A 14,119-nucleotide genomic window follows, 5' to 3' on the forward strand; every position below is an offset into this window, starting at 1 on the left:
ATGCTCTGCTGGGTTACTGGGTCTCTTCTTCCTGATTTGTTTCTTTCCTCTCTGGATCACCAGTTCACCTTTGGGAGCTGATGACTGTGATGGGCCTGAAGGTTGATGACTCAGATTTCTGCACTTGGTTGCTTGTTTGCCTCAATAAAAAAAAAAAAAAAAAAAAAAGGAAATTCATTGCTTTTCCTAAATGAGGGCAAGAACTTTCTTTTATCACAAATCCATTTTTTTTTTTCAGGTGCTTTACTTGCCCATCATAGTAGCCATCCAAAAAGAAGGCTTTTTAAAGTCTTTCATAAAAGTTTAAGGAGAGGGCTGGCTGTGTGAAATGGACAAATAGGAACTGACTGCCTCTTAGATGGAGCAGGTCTGAAATGCAGGGAGGACCGGGAATTCTGTTTACCCTTTTCACACAGCATATTAGTTTTCCTCTGCGGTTATAGCTTAGGAGTCTGAGCACCAGTATTTAAAGACTTGTTTCTTTAGGAGGATAGGTTTGGGGTGTAAGGCATGAAAACTTAAGCGAGCAAAGACTTAGAGCTGATGTTTACATGCTATTCTTTTTACCTGTTGATTGAACTGTGATTGAAAATATTGTGTACACACCCTCCAAAGAATCGCAATGTAGTGCTCAAAGAGTGTGTTCTTTTCTACGCTGATTTTTATCCCAGAAGGACTAACCTACAATAGCCAAGAGGCCACTGGCACGAGGAGCCCTTTTTCTTTTTTCTTTTTTCTTTTGTTAGCAGTGTTTCCAGGCAGCAAACAGGAATCTTCATTTGCCTAGTTTGCTTTTAATTTATACCCGGGATTGTACTCATGAAAAGCTTCAGGCAACATACGGTCCGTGACATGTATACAGTAAGTCTGTTAAAGTGGGAAATGGAAAACGCAGCAGGGACCTAGACAGCCAGCATGCCAAGCCATCTCTCCCCAGAGAGTTGCCTTGAGTGGGGATTAAACACAGCAGTGTCCTTCTAGGCAGCCAAGGCAAAAGGTCACAGAACTGTTTATGTAGCCATCACCCACTAAAAGGAAACAGCCCTTCTGAAGTCATAAACCTTTTCTAGGTTTGGGGTTTTTGGAGAATTTTGCTAGGCCAGGAATTAGAACCCTTAGAAAGAGCCTCACACTTCATCAAAGATGCTGTTGGGCAATAATGGTGATGGCTTTGGAGGCTGCCCTGGCCACAGAATCAGAGCCTTTCAGCACTGTCTCACTCCTCACCATCTCAGCCTCAAGACCCTCATATTTTACCATAGCAGCTCTGCTACACCTGATAGGTGATTGCTTTTTGTTGTTGATAGTCATTGCTCTCCTTGGAAAGTGGCATTGGGACAAAGTCATTTAGCATGCTCTCTGTGCATTTATTAGTCTTAGGTCCTAGACCTTGCCTAAACCAGGCATGGTTGGTCTAGGTCTTCATTGTCATATATGTCTGTAGCGAGCTAGTGTTTCCATTCAATGGATATTAATGAGCAAAATCAGAAACAGAAAATCTTCCTAACAATCCAGGGCCACTCAGGCTCCCATCTCTCCCTGAAGGGTATTTTAATGAGTATTATCATGTGCTTTGTGTTCTTCTCACAGTTTATCCTGGTTTCCAGAAGAAATTAGAATATGAATGAGTAGGCTGAGTAGCACAGAACACTAGGTGCAAGTATGTAAAAAAGTTACCATGGGAACCAGCCTTTTTTGTGTCAACTTTCTCATGAAGAAGTTTCAGATGATAAGTACTTTGAATTCGTACTTTTAAGTAAAAAAATTAATGGCATTTAAGTTTCAAGGATTTAAAAAATATTGTAATATTTGTGTGGTCCTGGGTATATTCCTTCTAGAATGTAAGTCATCCCTGAGCATATGGACTAAGCAAGTATGGGCTTTAACTTCTGTGCCAGCCTCCAGGTACACTTGGGTTTTATAGTGCTTCTTCATCCCTGCTTTCCAGCAGAAAGTCACACCTTTTTGTGGACTTTGCGGGGGTGGGGGTCGATTGTGAACTGAACTGATCTGTATAGATGTGAATTTAAAGCTAAGCTTTGAGCTGTGCAGTATAATGGGTAAGAAGCCCTTTGCTCTACATCTGGGAAGAACCCTTGCTTACCTCTTTTATCAATGTCCTCTGCGTTTTCCTGCTCCAATGGAGCATGATAAACATATCTCTGTGGTATGTTCAGGAACATCTTAAAAGTTTTAACAAATTTAGAAGAATTTTAGGATGCTGGAGAGATGGCGTGGCAGTAAAAAGCAGGCCTTTTTCCAGGGGACCCTAGTTGGAATCCCAGTACCCATATCAGGCAACTCACAACCACTGTGACTCCAGCTCCAGGAGATCCAACCCTATCTTCTGCCTTCCCTGGGCACCTGCACATATACACATACATAAAAATAAACCTTTAAAAAGAATCCCTAGCAAAAATTACCCTAGAGATTTAAAGGGGTTGAGCAGTAGCTATCAAAATGGGAAAGCTGAGCTGGGAAAGGACTCAGTCCTCAAACATGAGGGCCAGAGTCCAGATATCTAGCACTTATGTAAAAAGCTGGGAGTGATAAAATGCACCTGAAATCCCAGGGCTGAGAGGTGGAGACTGAAGGTCTCTAAGAACTTGTGGGCTAGCCAGTCCGGCCAGGAGGTAAGTTCCAAGTTCAGTGAGAGACACTGTCTCAAAAATAAAGGGGAATGATAAAGACACCCAGTGTAGATCTCTGTGGCTGTATTCACACACATACACCACACAAAAACAACACATGCCTCCCCCCACACACACACAAAAAAAATAAATGAAATAAAATGGGGAGTGCAAGCTACTGGAACAGTTTCTTTTTTTAGAACTTTTTCTTATGCTAAACCACTTAGCTTTAGCTTTATCATTTTATTATCAGCCCAGATTCAAAATAAAAAGCTGAAATAGAATGTGAGAAGGTAGAGAGAAACACACACACTCACACACTCAAGCATGGGATGGAAGAAGAGTGAGAGAGAGAGAGAGAGAGAGAGAGAGAGAGAGAGAGAGAGAGAGAGAATGTCTTTCTGTCTGCCTGTGTGTGTGTCGAGGGGAAGATTTCTTTGGAACTTTTTCCAGATCGGAATGTAAGGTCTTCTGATTGAAGTGAGGCAGCCCTGTGTTTCTGTGGAACCAGCTCACACTTCCTCAGCTGTAGTCTGGTGATGGACAGGATGAGCTTCATCCTGTCTTTGACTTGGATTGATGGACAATGACTGCCTAGAATGCAAGCTGCAGACCTGGGCCTCAGTCTTTTGATGATGGCTGTTGTAGGTTGGTGTTGGCATTTCTTGCCAGGTGTTTGCTACCCTCAGTCCAGTGTGTTAAAACAAATTGATATCATTAGAGCCGACGTAACCATATATACCAAAGAATATTTAATATATATTTATTTAATAAATTATATAATTTTTATATTCCATATAATATTATGCATATAATTATTATATTATATTACACATATAATATTATATATAATATATACTTTATATATATTATATATATCACTTGCCTATAGCAGAGTATAAACCCATTCTGATAGGATACCAAGCATTTAGGCAGTGCTGATAGAGTACTGAGCAGCACATAGGTGTTGAATTATTTCTGTTCAGGGAAGATATTTTTATAATATAATAGCAACTCATGTATGTGCATTCTGTCTGGTTTGTTACATGTTTTTAGTCTGACTGATTGTGATCCTGTCTGGTGAGTCACCGTCACCATATGAAAATGACAGACAGCTTAGGTTGACAGACAGCACAGTAATGTGAAGAAGTCCAGGAGTGAGCTGAGTTTGCTTTAGGCAGATGGGTGTTAATGAAGGAAAAGCCTTTTAAAGGATGCCATTTCAGGCCACAGGACAGCGCTGATGGTTGCCAGAGCTCTTCTTGCTGTTCTTCCAGAGCTGGAGTGCTGGGGAATGCTGGGCTGTTCTGCCTTGCTGGCACACTTCCTAGACTGGGTGAGGAAGGGCTGGTCAGGCAGGTTTTTCAGAAAGTACAGCTGTCACTGAAGAAACTCAGACTGCACTGGGTCTCACCATGTCTCCATTTGACACGGCCATCAAAGCTTATACTGGGAGTCTGTGTCTTCAGGGACGGACATTGCTACATCTAGTTTGCATCTGTGGTGGTGGCCATAACTACATTTAGGTAGTTCTGAAAGCTCCACTTGCCCACCATCAGTAAATACATGCTAACTTTATTTTCTAGTGAGAAAAACAAGAAAGAGAACTTTGTATTTTTGCTTAGTACATTCTTGGTAAAATCACAATAAAGCAAAAAAAAAAAAAAAAAAAAAAAAAGGAAGAAAAGAAAGAAAATTTCAACTTTATAATACTGTTCACTTTAAAACAATAAATTAAATTAATGTCTCCATTTATTTACTTATCAAACACCGACTGTCTCCAAAGTTCAAGTACCTAAGGGCATGTCCTGTGTATATAATAGTGAACATAGCAGAACACCTCCCCCCTTGACTTTAGTGTTAGAGAATTATAAAATGTTTAGCTGTGATTGCAGTAGAAAGAGTGAAGAATAATAGAAGATCATCTAGTAAAGTTATAACACAAGAAACAGAATGCAACCCAGCTGAGTTGGTGAGGGTTCCAGTAGCATAAGGAATGTAATCTGAGCTGTGAGTAGGGGTTCAATGGGCAAAGGGTAGGGCTGCAAGGGACCAAAGTGATGGGAAAAGAATGGTTCCCGGGTATTTGCACAGGATGCTGTTGACTGAGCTCGTGTGTTTTGGTCCAGGACTGGCTCCAACTGTTGGCTTCAATCCTCTGATGACCTTTCCTGGAGGCTGAGCTGTCCTCAGGTACTCATGGTGCTGTCCTCACATACTGCCATGGCTTAGGTCTCCTGGAAAGGCCACTCAGTCTTTGATTGCATAACACCCTTAGTCAACAGCTGTCCTTGGAAACTAACTATTCCTTTTAGTCACAGCTGTGGTTTCTTCCTGGGTGTGTGTGTTGAGGGCTGGCCAGTACTGTCAGGTAAGAAAGATGAGCCATCAGGAGAGCAGAGACAGCAGGTTTACAGGTTTGACCACAGGCTGGGGTTGCAGAAGGTCTCTATCTCTGGCTTCATACCGAAGTTCAGCTGCCTAGAGTTTTTACTTGCACTCTATACCTTGGTTTTGTCGTTAAAATGGCTACAGTAGCTGTCGCATGAGGCAAACGTGAGGACTGAATGACATTGAGACTGCATGGGAGGCATGAAGCACTGGCCTTAACCAGGGCTTACGAAGGGTCTGTTCCCTGACACCCACCAAAGCCTGCTGCCCAGTGCTAGGCAAAGGGAATATTCCGAAAAGCCAACTTTAGGTCTGTGCTAAGTGTTTCAATCTCTTCTGCAGATGGATTTTCTTGTTCATACTGGTATGCCAGCTGGTGTTGTTAGTATTCTAGTCTTGTTTGGGACGCCATCTTGTTGACATTTTATGGGTGTATTTTCCCTGTCATCCCTGGGGATACAACCTAACAACAGGCATCCTAGTTCTTTACATCTTACATGTCTATCCATCTCCACTTCCTCAATTTCCCCCAAGTCTTGGGGGTAGGCGTTGCATTGTGGATGTATTAGTTGGGTTTGGATTCCAAAAAAATCACTTACCTTCTGTATTTTGACCAGATGTAGATTTCTGCATTAGTCTCTATTGTTTTTTTTTTTTTTTTAAAAAAAAAAAAAAAAAAAAAAAGCTGCTTTGATGAGGAATGAAAGCTACCCTTATCTGTAGGTGTAAGTGTTTAGAATACAGTAAGGAATTATACTGGTTTAAGAAAATGGCAGTTAGGTTGTCCTCTCAGATCTAAGGCCTCTCCAGCCATGGGGAGCTGGTTGGGTTTACAGTACTAGACATGAATTCTCTCCTATTGAGCAGGCCTTAAGTCCAAGAAACAAGTGCCACTCTTACACCATTGCTCCTTCCCTTGACAGCTTGCTTAGGACATCCAGAAAGCTAGTCCCTAGTAAGATGGCTCTCTGATCAGTTGCAGCTTGATTCCTCCATGTCCTGAGTCCTGGGTGTGTGGTATCTTCGGCAGTAAGGTCTTACTACAAGTTCTTGAGGGCAACCAAAGGCAGTGGCTCTAGCCATGTTGTTTTCGGGGATAGTCATGTATTCTCAACCAATAACTGGAAAGGCAGGGAGGCTTTTCGTACCTGGCACTGGGGTTTTTACTTGATAGTGTATGACTTTATCACTCCATGTTGTGTAGTTCCATTAAAACACACACACACACACACTTTTAAAAATGAAACTTATAAAATAATATATAGCCCTATGGCTTTTCAGACATGCTTAGTGTTAACCCCTTTCCTCCCAAATTAAAGTCCTCTGTTTTCCTGTCACCCCATTCATGTTCATGGGGCTTACCTCCTACTATTTCCCTTTCTAGAGCTCCTTTTCTCTCCCTGTCTCCCGTCCTCCGCCACAGTCCTTTTCTGCTTTCCCAACTTCTATGGATATTTCAAGTTATATACTCAAATTCAGAGCTAGAATCCACAAATAAGAGATGGTCTATGGATCCTTTTTCTGGGTTTGGGTTGCCTCACTCAGCATAACAACTTTCAGTTTCATACATTTACCTGAAAAGTTCAGGATTTTATTAAGAAGCCTATTGGTCAGTAATGGACTGTGGCCATGGCTACATCACCTTCCTGGTTCTATTCTATCTATTCTACAAGGGCAAAGGGAGCTAACTTAAGTGCAGGCACTGTGCATCCAGGAAACAATTACTTTACTCTTGGTTTTGTGTCCTCCTCAGAAATACAGCCACAATCTAAGAATGCAACAGCTCTTAGATTCATGCAATCCATTCCCAGACTGAAGAATGTCTAGCCCTTTGTGTTTCTGGGAAATGTCGAGGTACGGTTTATGCACAAGGACTATGTTCTACATCAGGCTTTCTTCAAACAGACTCTTTAACTGAGTTCTTTGGAACTCCCACTAACTGACAGGGGGAGCTTGGGTCCTTTGGTGATCCGACTGTTGTCTAAGACACTCACCTGAAAAGGCAGCAGTTTCTGGAAGCAATGGAGGAATCTGCCAGAATGAACTACTCTGATAATGCTGTGTTAATAGCCACTATGTTGAGTGAGCAAGCGAGCGAGGGTTTCTGGTTAGGGAGGTGTTCTGAGGAGACCCCTCTGTCTGCCCCACGCCTGCAATGTCTTTTATGGTGTGGAAAGTTAGTATGGTTAGTGTTGGTTGGGGATGGGTGTCTGTACAGCTTGGTTGACATTCTGGCTGGTGGTGCTTATACGAAGGGAAGAATTCAGTATTGTTGAGAAGGGAAGAGATTTCACAGAGGCAAAGTCCAAATTCCCATTTCAGAATTGTTGCCAGATTTGCTCCTTAACCTTGGTCCAGGTTCATTCAGAATCTCAGTGCTTCCCCTTAGCTGCACATTTGATTTAAATCACCAGCCCTTCTTGGCTAGTGCAATGACACCTTCAGAAATATATTGGTCTTTTTGCAGCTCAGCTTGGTTAGCAAAGTATACAAATTTTCCAAATAACCAATAGCTCTTTTAATGTTGAAAACTTTACATTATGCCCCTATTATGCTAATGCCAAAATAAAAGCTCTGTAGCTTGTGGTTTATGTTGTATTAAAGGAAGTTGCATGAACAGATATTTCACTACTACCTTGTTTTCAATCCTGTATTTTGGCAAATATAAATGACATTTTCCTCTTCATTAGGGAAAACAAAGTATTGTTATTTTGCTTGTGCAAGTTATGTTCCTTAGGCAGTTGACAATTGCTATAGGCAAGAAGCTATAAAGGATATTAACCTGTAAGATATTTATATTTTAGATTTGCATGGTGATTACTTGCAGTATCTTATCAGTTTTCTTTTAATATTTTCTGAAAACTTGCATTAAAACAGTTGGATTCAAATCAATTATAAATATTGGCATTTATGTGAAATTCCACTGAAAATGAACCAGTCCTAACCCTGATGTCCTAACCCTTGCATTCCAGGGCCTCTGACTTCTCACAGATGTGTGTTTTCAGCTGTCCATTAGATATCATCCAGGCAGAATGAATGGCTTCCTTACTGCTTCTGCTTCTCCTCCTAAAGCTCCTGTCTTCGTTCTGGGTTTAACGACCCACCTGCTCTGCTTTCTCAGAAACCCCAGCATCTTCCTTGAGTTTCTCAATTTTATTCCTTTTACCTCCAAATTGTTGCCCAATCTGTATTCCCTCTGTATTATTGTCTCACATCCACCTTCCTGGCCTGCTGGCTCTCTGTCTTGTCATTTCTCTCTGTTCTACTTCTAGTCTATGATTGATGACTTATTGGCTTCCATATTCTCATTTTTCTTGGGATCACACAGCTAAACTTTTGCAGTCTAACTCCCATCTGTCCTGCAGGCTTCTCTGTCTGCCTATTTATTCTGTGGCTTGCATTTCAGCCTCGTAAACTCGCCATTTCCTGTCTCTCCTCTACTCCCACTGTACCATCCTATTTTCACAGGTGACTGACACAGCCTATGGCCTCCTCACCCATACTTACTGAGTAGTCAGTCACCTCACCTTTGGACTTTTCTCTGGGTCTCCTGTTATCACTACCTTTGTCCTGCTTGGCTACAAAGTTGGGTGGTTCCTTCAAACCTACTCCCTTCCTTGTTGGCTGGTTTGCTAGAGCAGCACACAGAATACAGGAGGGATTTTTCTTATTATCACTAGCTCATTAAGAAGGGAGGGCCAAATGAAGAGCTACTTAGGACACAGGATGGCCCAAGTGACACAGAGCCTCCATACCCTCTCTGGGCCTGCCACTCACTCAACCAGCTTTCAGCATGTTCAACCCTCTCTGAAGCCTGTTGCTTAAGGGACTTCATAAAGGTATCATTGTATTGAACATATTAAATCTTAAGCCCTCAGTAAATGAACCTGAATTCCAGCTCTGTCCCTCCGTAGAGACTAGGAGAGAGGGTCTGAAAACCCCAGCTTTGTTAAGGTGGCTTGGCTTTTCTGGTCATCAGTCTGCATCCTGCATCCCCCAGGCTTCCCCACCATCATATGAGAGTCTTTATTGCTATGGAGATCCCAAGGGTTTTAAAAGCTGTGTTCAAAAAACTAGGGATGAAAACCAATTTTATTTTTTTATTCTAACATACCTATGCTTTATTGTAATTTGCCCCATGCTTCCCATTAGCCACTGCTGTGCACATCCAAAGGGGAAGGATAGTTTTTAGTCAGCTTTTTATTTAATGAGTTAATATTCCCTGGCATATAACACAGATTTTTCTATACCAGTTTTTGGTAGTACATGATCATGTCTTGGTGTATATACTCTAACTATTGAATTCCAGTCTCCCAGTTTTGAAAGCACAGATTCAGACAGGTATGAGACGATTCAGACATGGTAGCCAAAAGAGCCATCAAAAATTATTGATAAGCCAATGGTTATGCTTGTGTGTAAAGTGTGTGTAATAACTAAATCAATAAACCTTAAATTACTGTTCACCTGCCTCATACACAAAATCTGATTACTCTGAATTGTAGCCTAATTAAATTGGGCACATAGTAAATACTGTGCATATTAATACGTTTAAAATAATGTGGTATTTTTTTGCAAGGGCATATGAGATTGGGTTCCTTTCAGATTCGTTTTGTCAGCATTCACTTGGGTGCTTTTCCTATATACATTTCTTCTCCTCCGTTTGGAGACAGGACCTCACTATGTTTCAGAGGCTGGCTTGGAACCTGCTGGACTGCCCAGGTTACTCATACTCATGATGTTTCTGCCTCTACCTGCCCAGCACTGGGAATACAAACATGCATGATCTATAAGCATGTGCACAGCAAAACAATCTATAAACAATCTATAGACTCTTCCTCCATTAGCAAGAGTTCTTAAGAATAGGAAAATCTGTTTATTTTTTTTTAAAGTCCAAAGGCAGAGAAATAGCCAGGATTGTCAATGTTTTAAGATCAACACCTAAAGCAATGATGTATTTAATAGATTTAAAATTAGAAATTTTTTTCAGTGTTTTTTTTTCCTTGTACGAGGGGTATTGTTTTGTTTTTGCTTTCTAAAAATATCTTTACATTTTAATTAAATCTCTTTTTAATCTTTTTAATAAAAACAGTTATTATTTTTAAACCCTACATGGGGATAATTGTTATTATCTATTAATGTTTATAGACAAAGTATAAATGCTTTTCCTTTTTCTTCTAGATTCTTTACAGAGTTGGAAGCAAGACATCAGAATAACATCTTCATAGATGACATAAGTGACATTGTAGAAAAGCACACAACATCCACATTTGATCCCTATGTGAAATACTGCACCAATGAAGTCTACCAACAGAGGACGCTGCAGAAGTTGTTGTAAGCAGGGTTGTCCTTTGCCCCAATTTTCATCATCTAACTCACTTTTGATTAGAGCTCATTGATAAAGATTAGTTGGTCACGGACATAGGCATGCCTCCTAGAAGACAGTTTCCTCTTTGGGAGGTGGGTTACTTTTCGAGTGAAGATGTTGGTTCTGGAGAGTTTTCTCTCTAAAGCATTTAGAAAATTAAAATTAAAGTATGTTGAAGTTGTTGTTGGCCCCCCTGCCACACACACCCCTTTCCTCCTCTCAGTTATTCTGAGCCTTGACTCATCACTCAGGCTCCCACTTTTGGAAGCCAGTAACTGGCCATTAAGCAGTTTGCCAGAGTGCAAGAGGGGGGTTCTTAAGTGGACCAAAGCCAGACACTAGTTTCCACGATTTCCCTTACTTCTGTAAGCTGTTTATAGGAACTGCAGGATCTCCTTTCCCCCTCCCTGCATAGACAGGGATGAATTGCTGTCCGAGAGTTTAAAAGAACAGAAGAAAAAGACAAGCTTGAAGATTTTAATTTTGCCACAAGAAGTAGTCAAGCATTCTGTTTCTCTCCACACTTTTTGCCTTTGTAGATTATTGAGAGTTTGGATGTGAGGTACAGGCCTGTCTTTGTCTTTGAAAGAATTAAGAAGTGTTGAGCACTTTATATACTGATTTATTTTTATAGGCCCCAGTTGTCATAAGTAGCTAATTTATACTGTAGTTCTCCACCATAAACCCAGTTTGGGACTTCCTGGCTATTGTTATTCTCAGTCTTTTCTTTCCTTGGAGAAGTGACATTTATGGAGGCTCTTCTGGTCACTTCAGGCTGGGTGTGAGGTCTTTGAAGAGGGGATGTTGACAGTGTGCCAGGAGAATATGAACCTAGAGACTGAAACACCAAGATTAACAAATGGGAGAGGAAGGCTGGAAACCTTGCCCACCTGGGTTTCATATGGCAAAACAGCATGGCTGAGAACTGTCTTCAGGTACAAACTTGGAAGAAGCCGGTAGAAAGCCTTTCCCTCAAGACAGGACCTGCAATCAGGTCCCCTCTGAACCCAGATCCCTGGCTCAGCACTTCTAAGCATGTTACCCAGGTACTCTGGACCTACCTGTTTGCCGTTTGGCTCCTTGCCAACCTCTGTTTCAAAAAGCATTACTCCCTGTCTTACTCTTCCCAACCCCCATTCTCCAGCTGAGATTTTCAATGCCTACCCCCGATCTTGGTCTCCCCACAACATCTCCATCTCATGCTTCATGAGTAGGATGGAAACACCCAGCGGCCACCTCCCAGTTAGGCTTGTCATGTGCAAAACTGCACATGTGCAGTACTTTGAGATTTCGGGGCTGCTAAGTCTGTTCTGGTGGCTTCTTAGTGATTTCAGGGTATTTAGCCCAATACCTGGCTTCTACCCACTTGATGCCAAAAGTGTCTCCAGATTTTGCAGAACGTCCCAGAGAGAAAAAAATCACACTTTTCACTTTCCCTTGCCCCATACCCCACTAGGGCCCTGTAACTGAACGTACAGGTTCATGCTTGAAAGCAAAACCATGAATTCGAGAGAACACTGCTTTTCATTATGTTTTGCAGGAATTAGAAAAAAATAAAAGTGAATACTTACTGCCATGTATTATGTGGTTTTCAAAAATAGATTTTGTCTGGATTACCTTAATCAAACCATCATGGGAGCTTTTACATGGAAATTAGCATTTGTGCTTTTAGGGACATTGAAGATTAGAGCAGTGACTTTCTACTTCAGCTGCAGGTTCAAACCCCCCAGAAATCCTCAAAGCCTAAGCAACAAAGATTCTCAAGTTCATCACAGACTTCTTAACCAAAACTCCCAGGGTATGGGAGGAGCCTGGGCCTGTGTGATTTAAATATATAACTTACATGAACTTTGTTTTGAATTTTCTAAAAACCCGTTTTAAACTGTTCAGGAGTGGGGTGGGGGCAGCGTGCATGCCTTTAATTCCAACACTCGAAGGCAAAGATAGGCGGATCTCTGTGAGTTCAAGCCAGACTAGTCTACAGAGCAAGGCTACACAGAGAAACCCTATCTGGGCAGAGTGGGGAGGGTGCACAAGACCAAACAAGAAAAAAAAAAACCTGCCAAGAAAAGGATATCTAAATCTTCCCAGTGACAAAATGAAAACAAGACATTTCTGTGCAATTTCCCTAATTTGGTATTCTGTATGTTTCACACTTTTATTTTTAGTAGCCTTGAATCACATCATCTAACTTTCAAATGATATGATTTTACAAAATGATAATCATGACCGCTGTCCTGCTTTCTGGTTCTGAGGGGCCCGGTGGCTGTCATGAGGACTGCTGCAGACCTCTGCAGGAGCGAAGTGAGGGAAAGATAGGTGGGACTGAGAGTCAGAAAACTTCAGTTTGACTTCATTCTGTTATTGTTGTTGAGTGTGTGGCAAGTCAAGAGCCTTTGCAAGCTCCGTTCTCTTAGAACCTCCACCTCATGCCCCTTTAGGGTTCTCTGAACAGCTCCATTAAAATTGTGTATGGGGTACCTGGCTACACTAATAGATATATGCCGGGATCATGGCCCTTTTCAACCCAGTAAGACAGGAAGAGAGATATTCTGGCATATGTGGCCGAAAGGTTTCCTGGCTAGACATACCTGTAATTCTAGGACTCAGGAAGATTGCAAGCTGAAAGCCGGCCTGGAGAACATCCCTCTCCAGAAAACTAAAACCCCCAAACAATGAAGCAAAAACACACCAAAGAGTTTTCTTTGTTAGAAAGAAGATCTTTGGAAAGGTCAAAATAACCTTAATAATCTTATCATCAATTAATTACTATTTATTTGTTATTTATGAATTATTAATTATAACAACAAATATTATTCATTAATATTGTTAATTATGATATAATTTATGATAATTAACAATTAGTTGTTAATATTACTCATTGGTTAATTATTAGTTAATAATCTAATTATCGATAATCTTATTACTAATATTTTTCTTGGTTCTGCCCAGATCAGGGCAGTGGTATGAAGGATGATTATTGTATTGATGGTGTGTGTTTGTATATGATCGAGTATGAAGATCCGATTTGTTAATTCCAACTCTTTATTGACATGTTCTTCATGAGCATACTATGTCCTCGCCTTTACATCTCACTTTTACAAATGCCTCGTGCATAGGTTTTGTTTTATAAATATTGTTTTAGAGCACTGCGGCTTACGTTTACCATTAAAAATAAAAGACAGAAAAGACACCTGTGTTTCCCAGTGTATTATGGTGTATGTTGGCTTATTTACTGACGAGTCATTGGTAATGTGGGAACTGACCTCAGTATTCGGTAACAGGTTTCTATTTGCTTTCAAGCTTGCAAAGGGAGTATTTTGAAGTTTCTCTCTGCTTTGTCTCCCCTGCAGAGCCACCAACCCCTCCTTTAAGGAAGTGTTGTCACGGATTGAATCCCATGAAGACTGCAGGAACCTACCTATGATATCTTTTCTCATTCTCCCCATGCAGAGGGTGACTCGCCTTCCCCTGCTGATGGATGTAAGGCATGGTTTGGTGGCTTTGTTTTCTGAATATCAGCCACTATAAAATCCGATTAATTACTGTTATTCTGCTTAAATGGATGCGTACCTCTTTTATAAATCCCCTTAACTGAGAAGATGTTGTCCAGTGGCAAAGTCTGTCCTGTTTGAGATTGCTGGAGTTTATCTTTAATCTATACTTGTGTGGTCACTCTGGAAAAACTTGCTTACATCACCCACTTTTTTTGGAATGGGACTTATACTAGCTT

General features: G+C 41.0%; 1 protein-coding gene across 1 annotated transcript in view; it reads left to right on the plus strand.

Moving 5' to 3' along the window:
* Positions 1–14,119, plus strand: part of Arhgef26 (Rho guanine nucleotide exchange factor 26) — a 98,626-nt gene that overhangs the window by 46,577 nt on the left and 37,930 nt on the right. The window contains exons 6-7 of the mRNA XM_055596871.1: positions 10,200–10,352; positions 13,740–13,869. Coding sequence (XP_055452846.1) covers positions 10,200–10,352; positions 13,740–13,869 — 283 coding nt within the window. The remainder of the gene's footprint in view (positions 1–10,199; positions 10,353–13,739; positions 13,870–14,119) is intronic.

Source organism: Psammomys obesus, unplaced genomic scaffold (assembly GCF_907164565.1).
Source record: "Psammomys obesus unplaced genomic scaffold, mPsaObe1.curated_primary_1811, whole genome shotgun sequence".
NCBI classification, from domain to species: domain Eukaryota; kingdom Metazoa; phylum Chordata; class Mammalia; order Rodentia; family Muridae; genus Psammomys; species Psammomys obesus.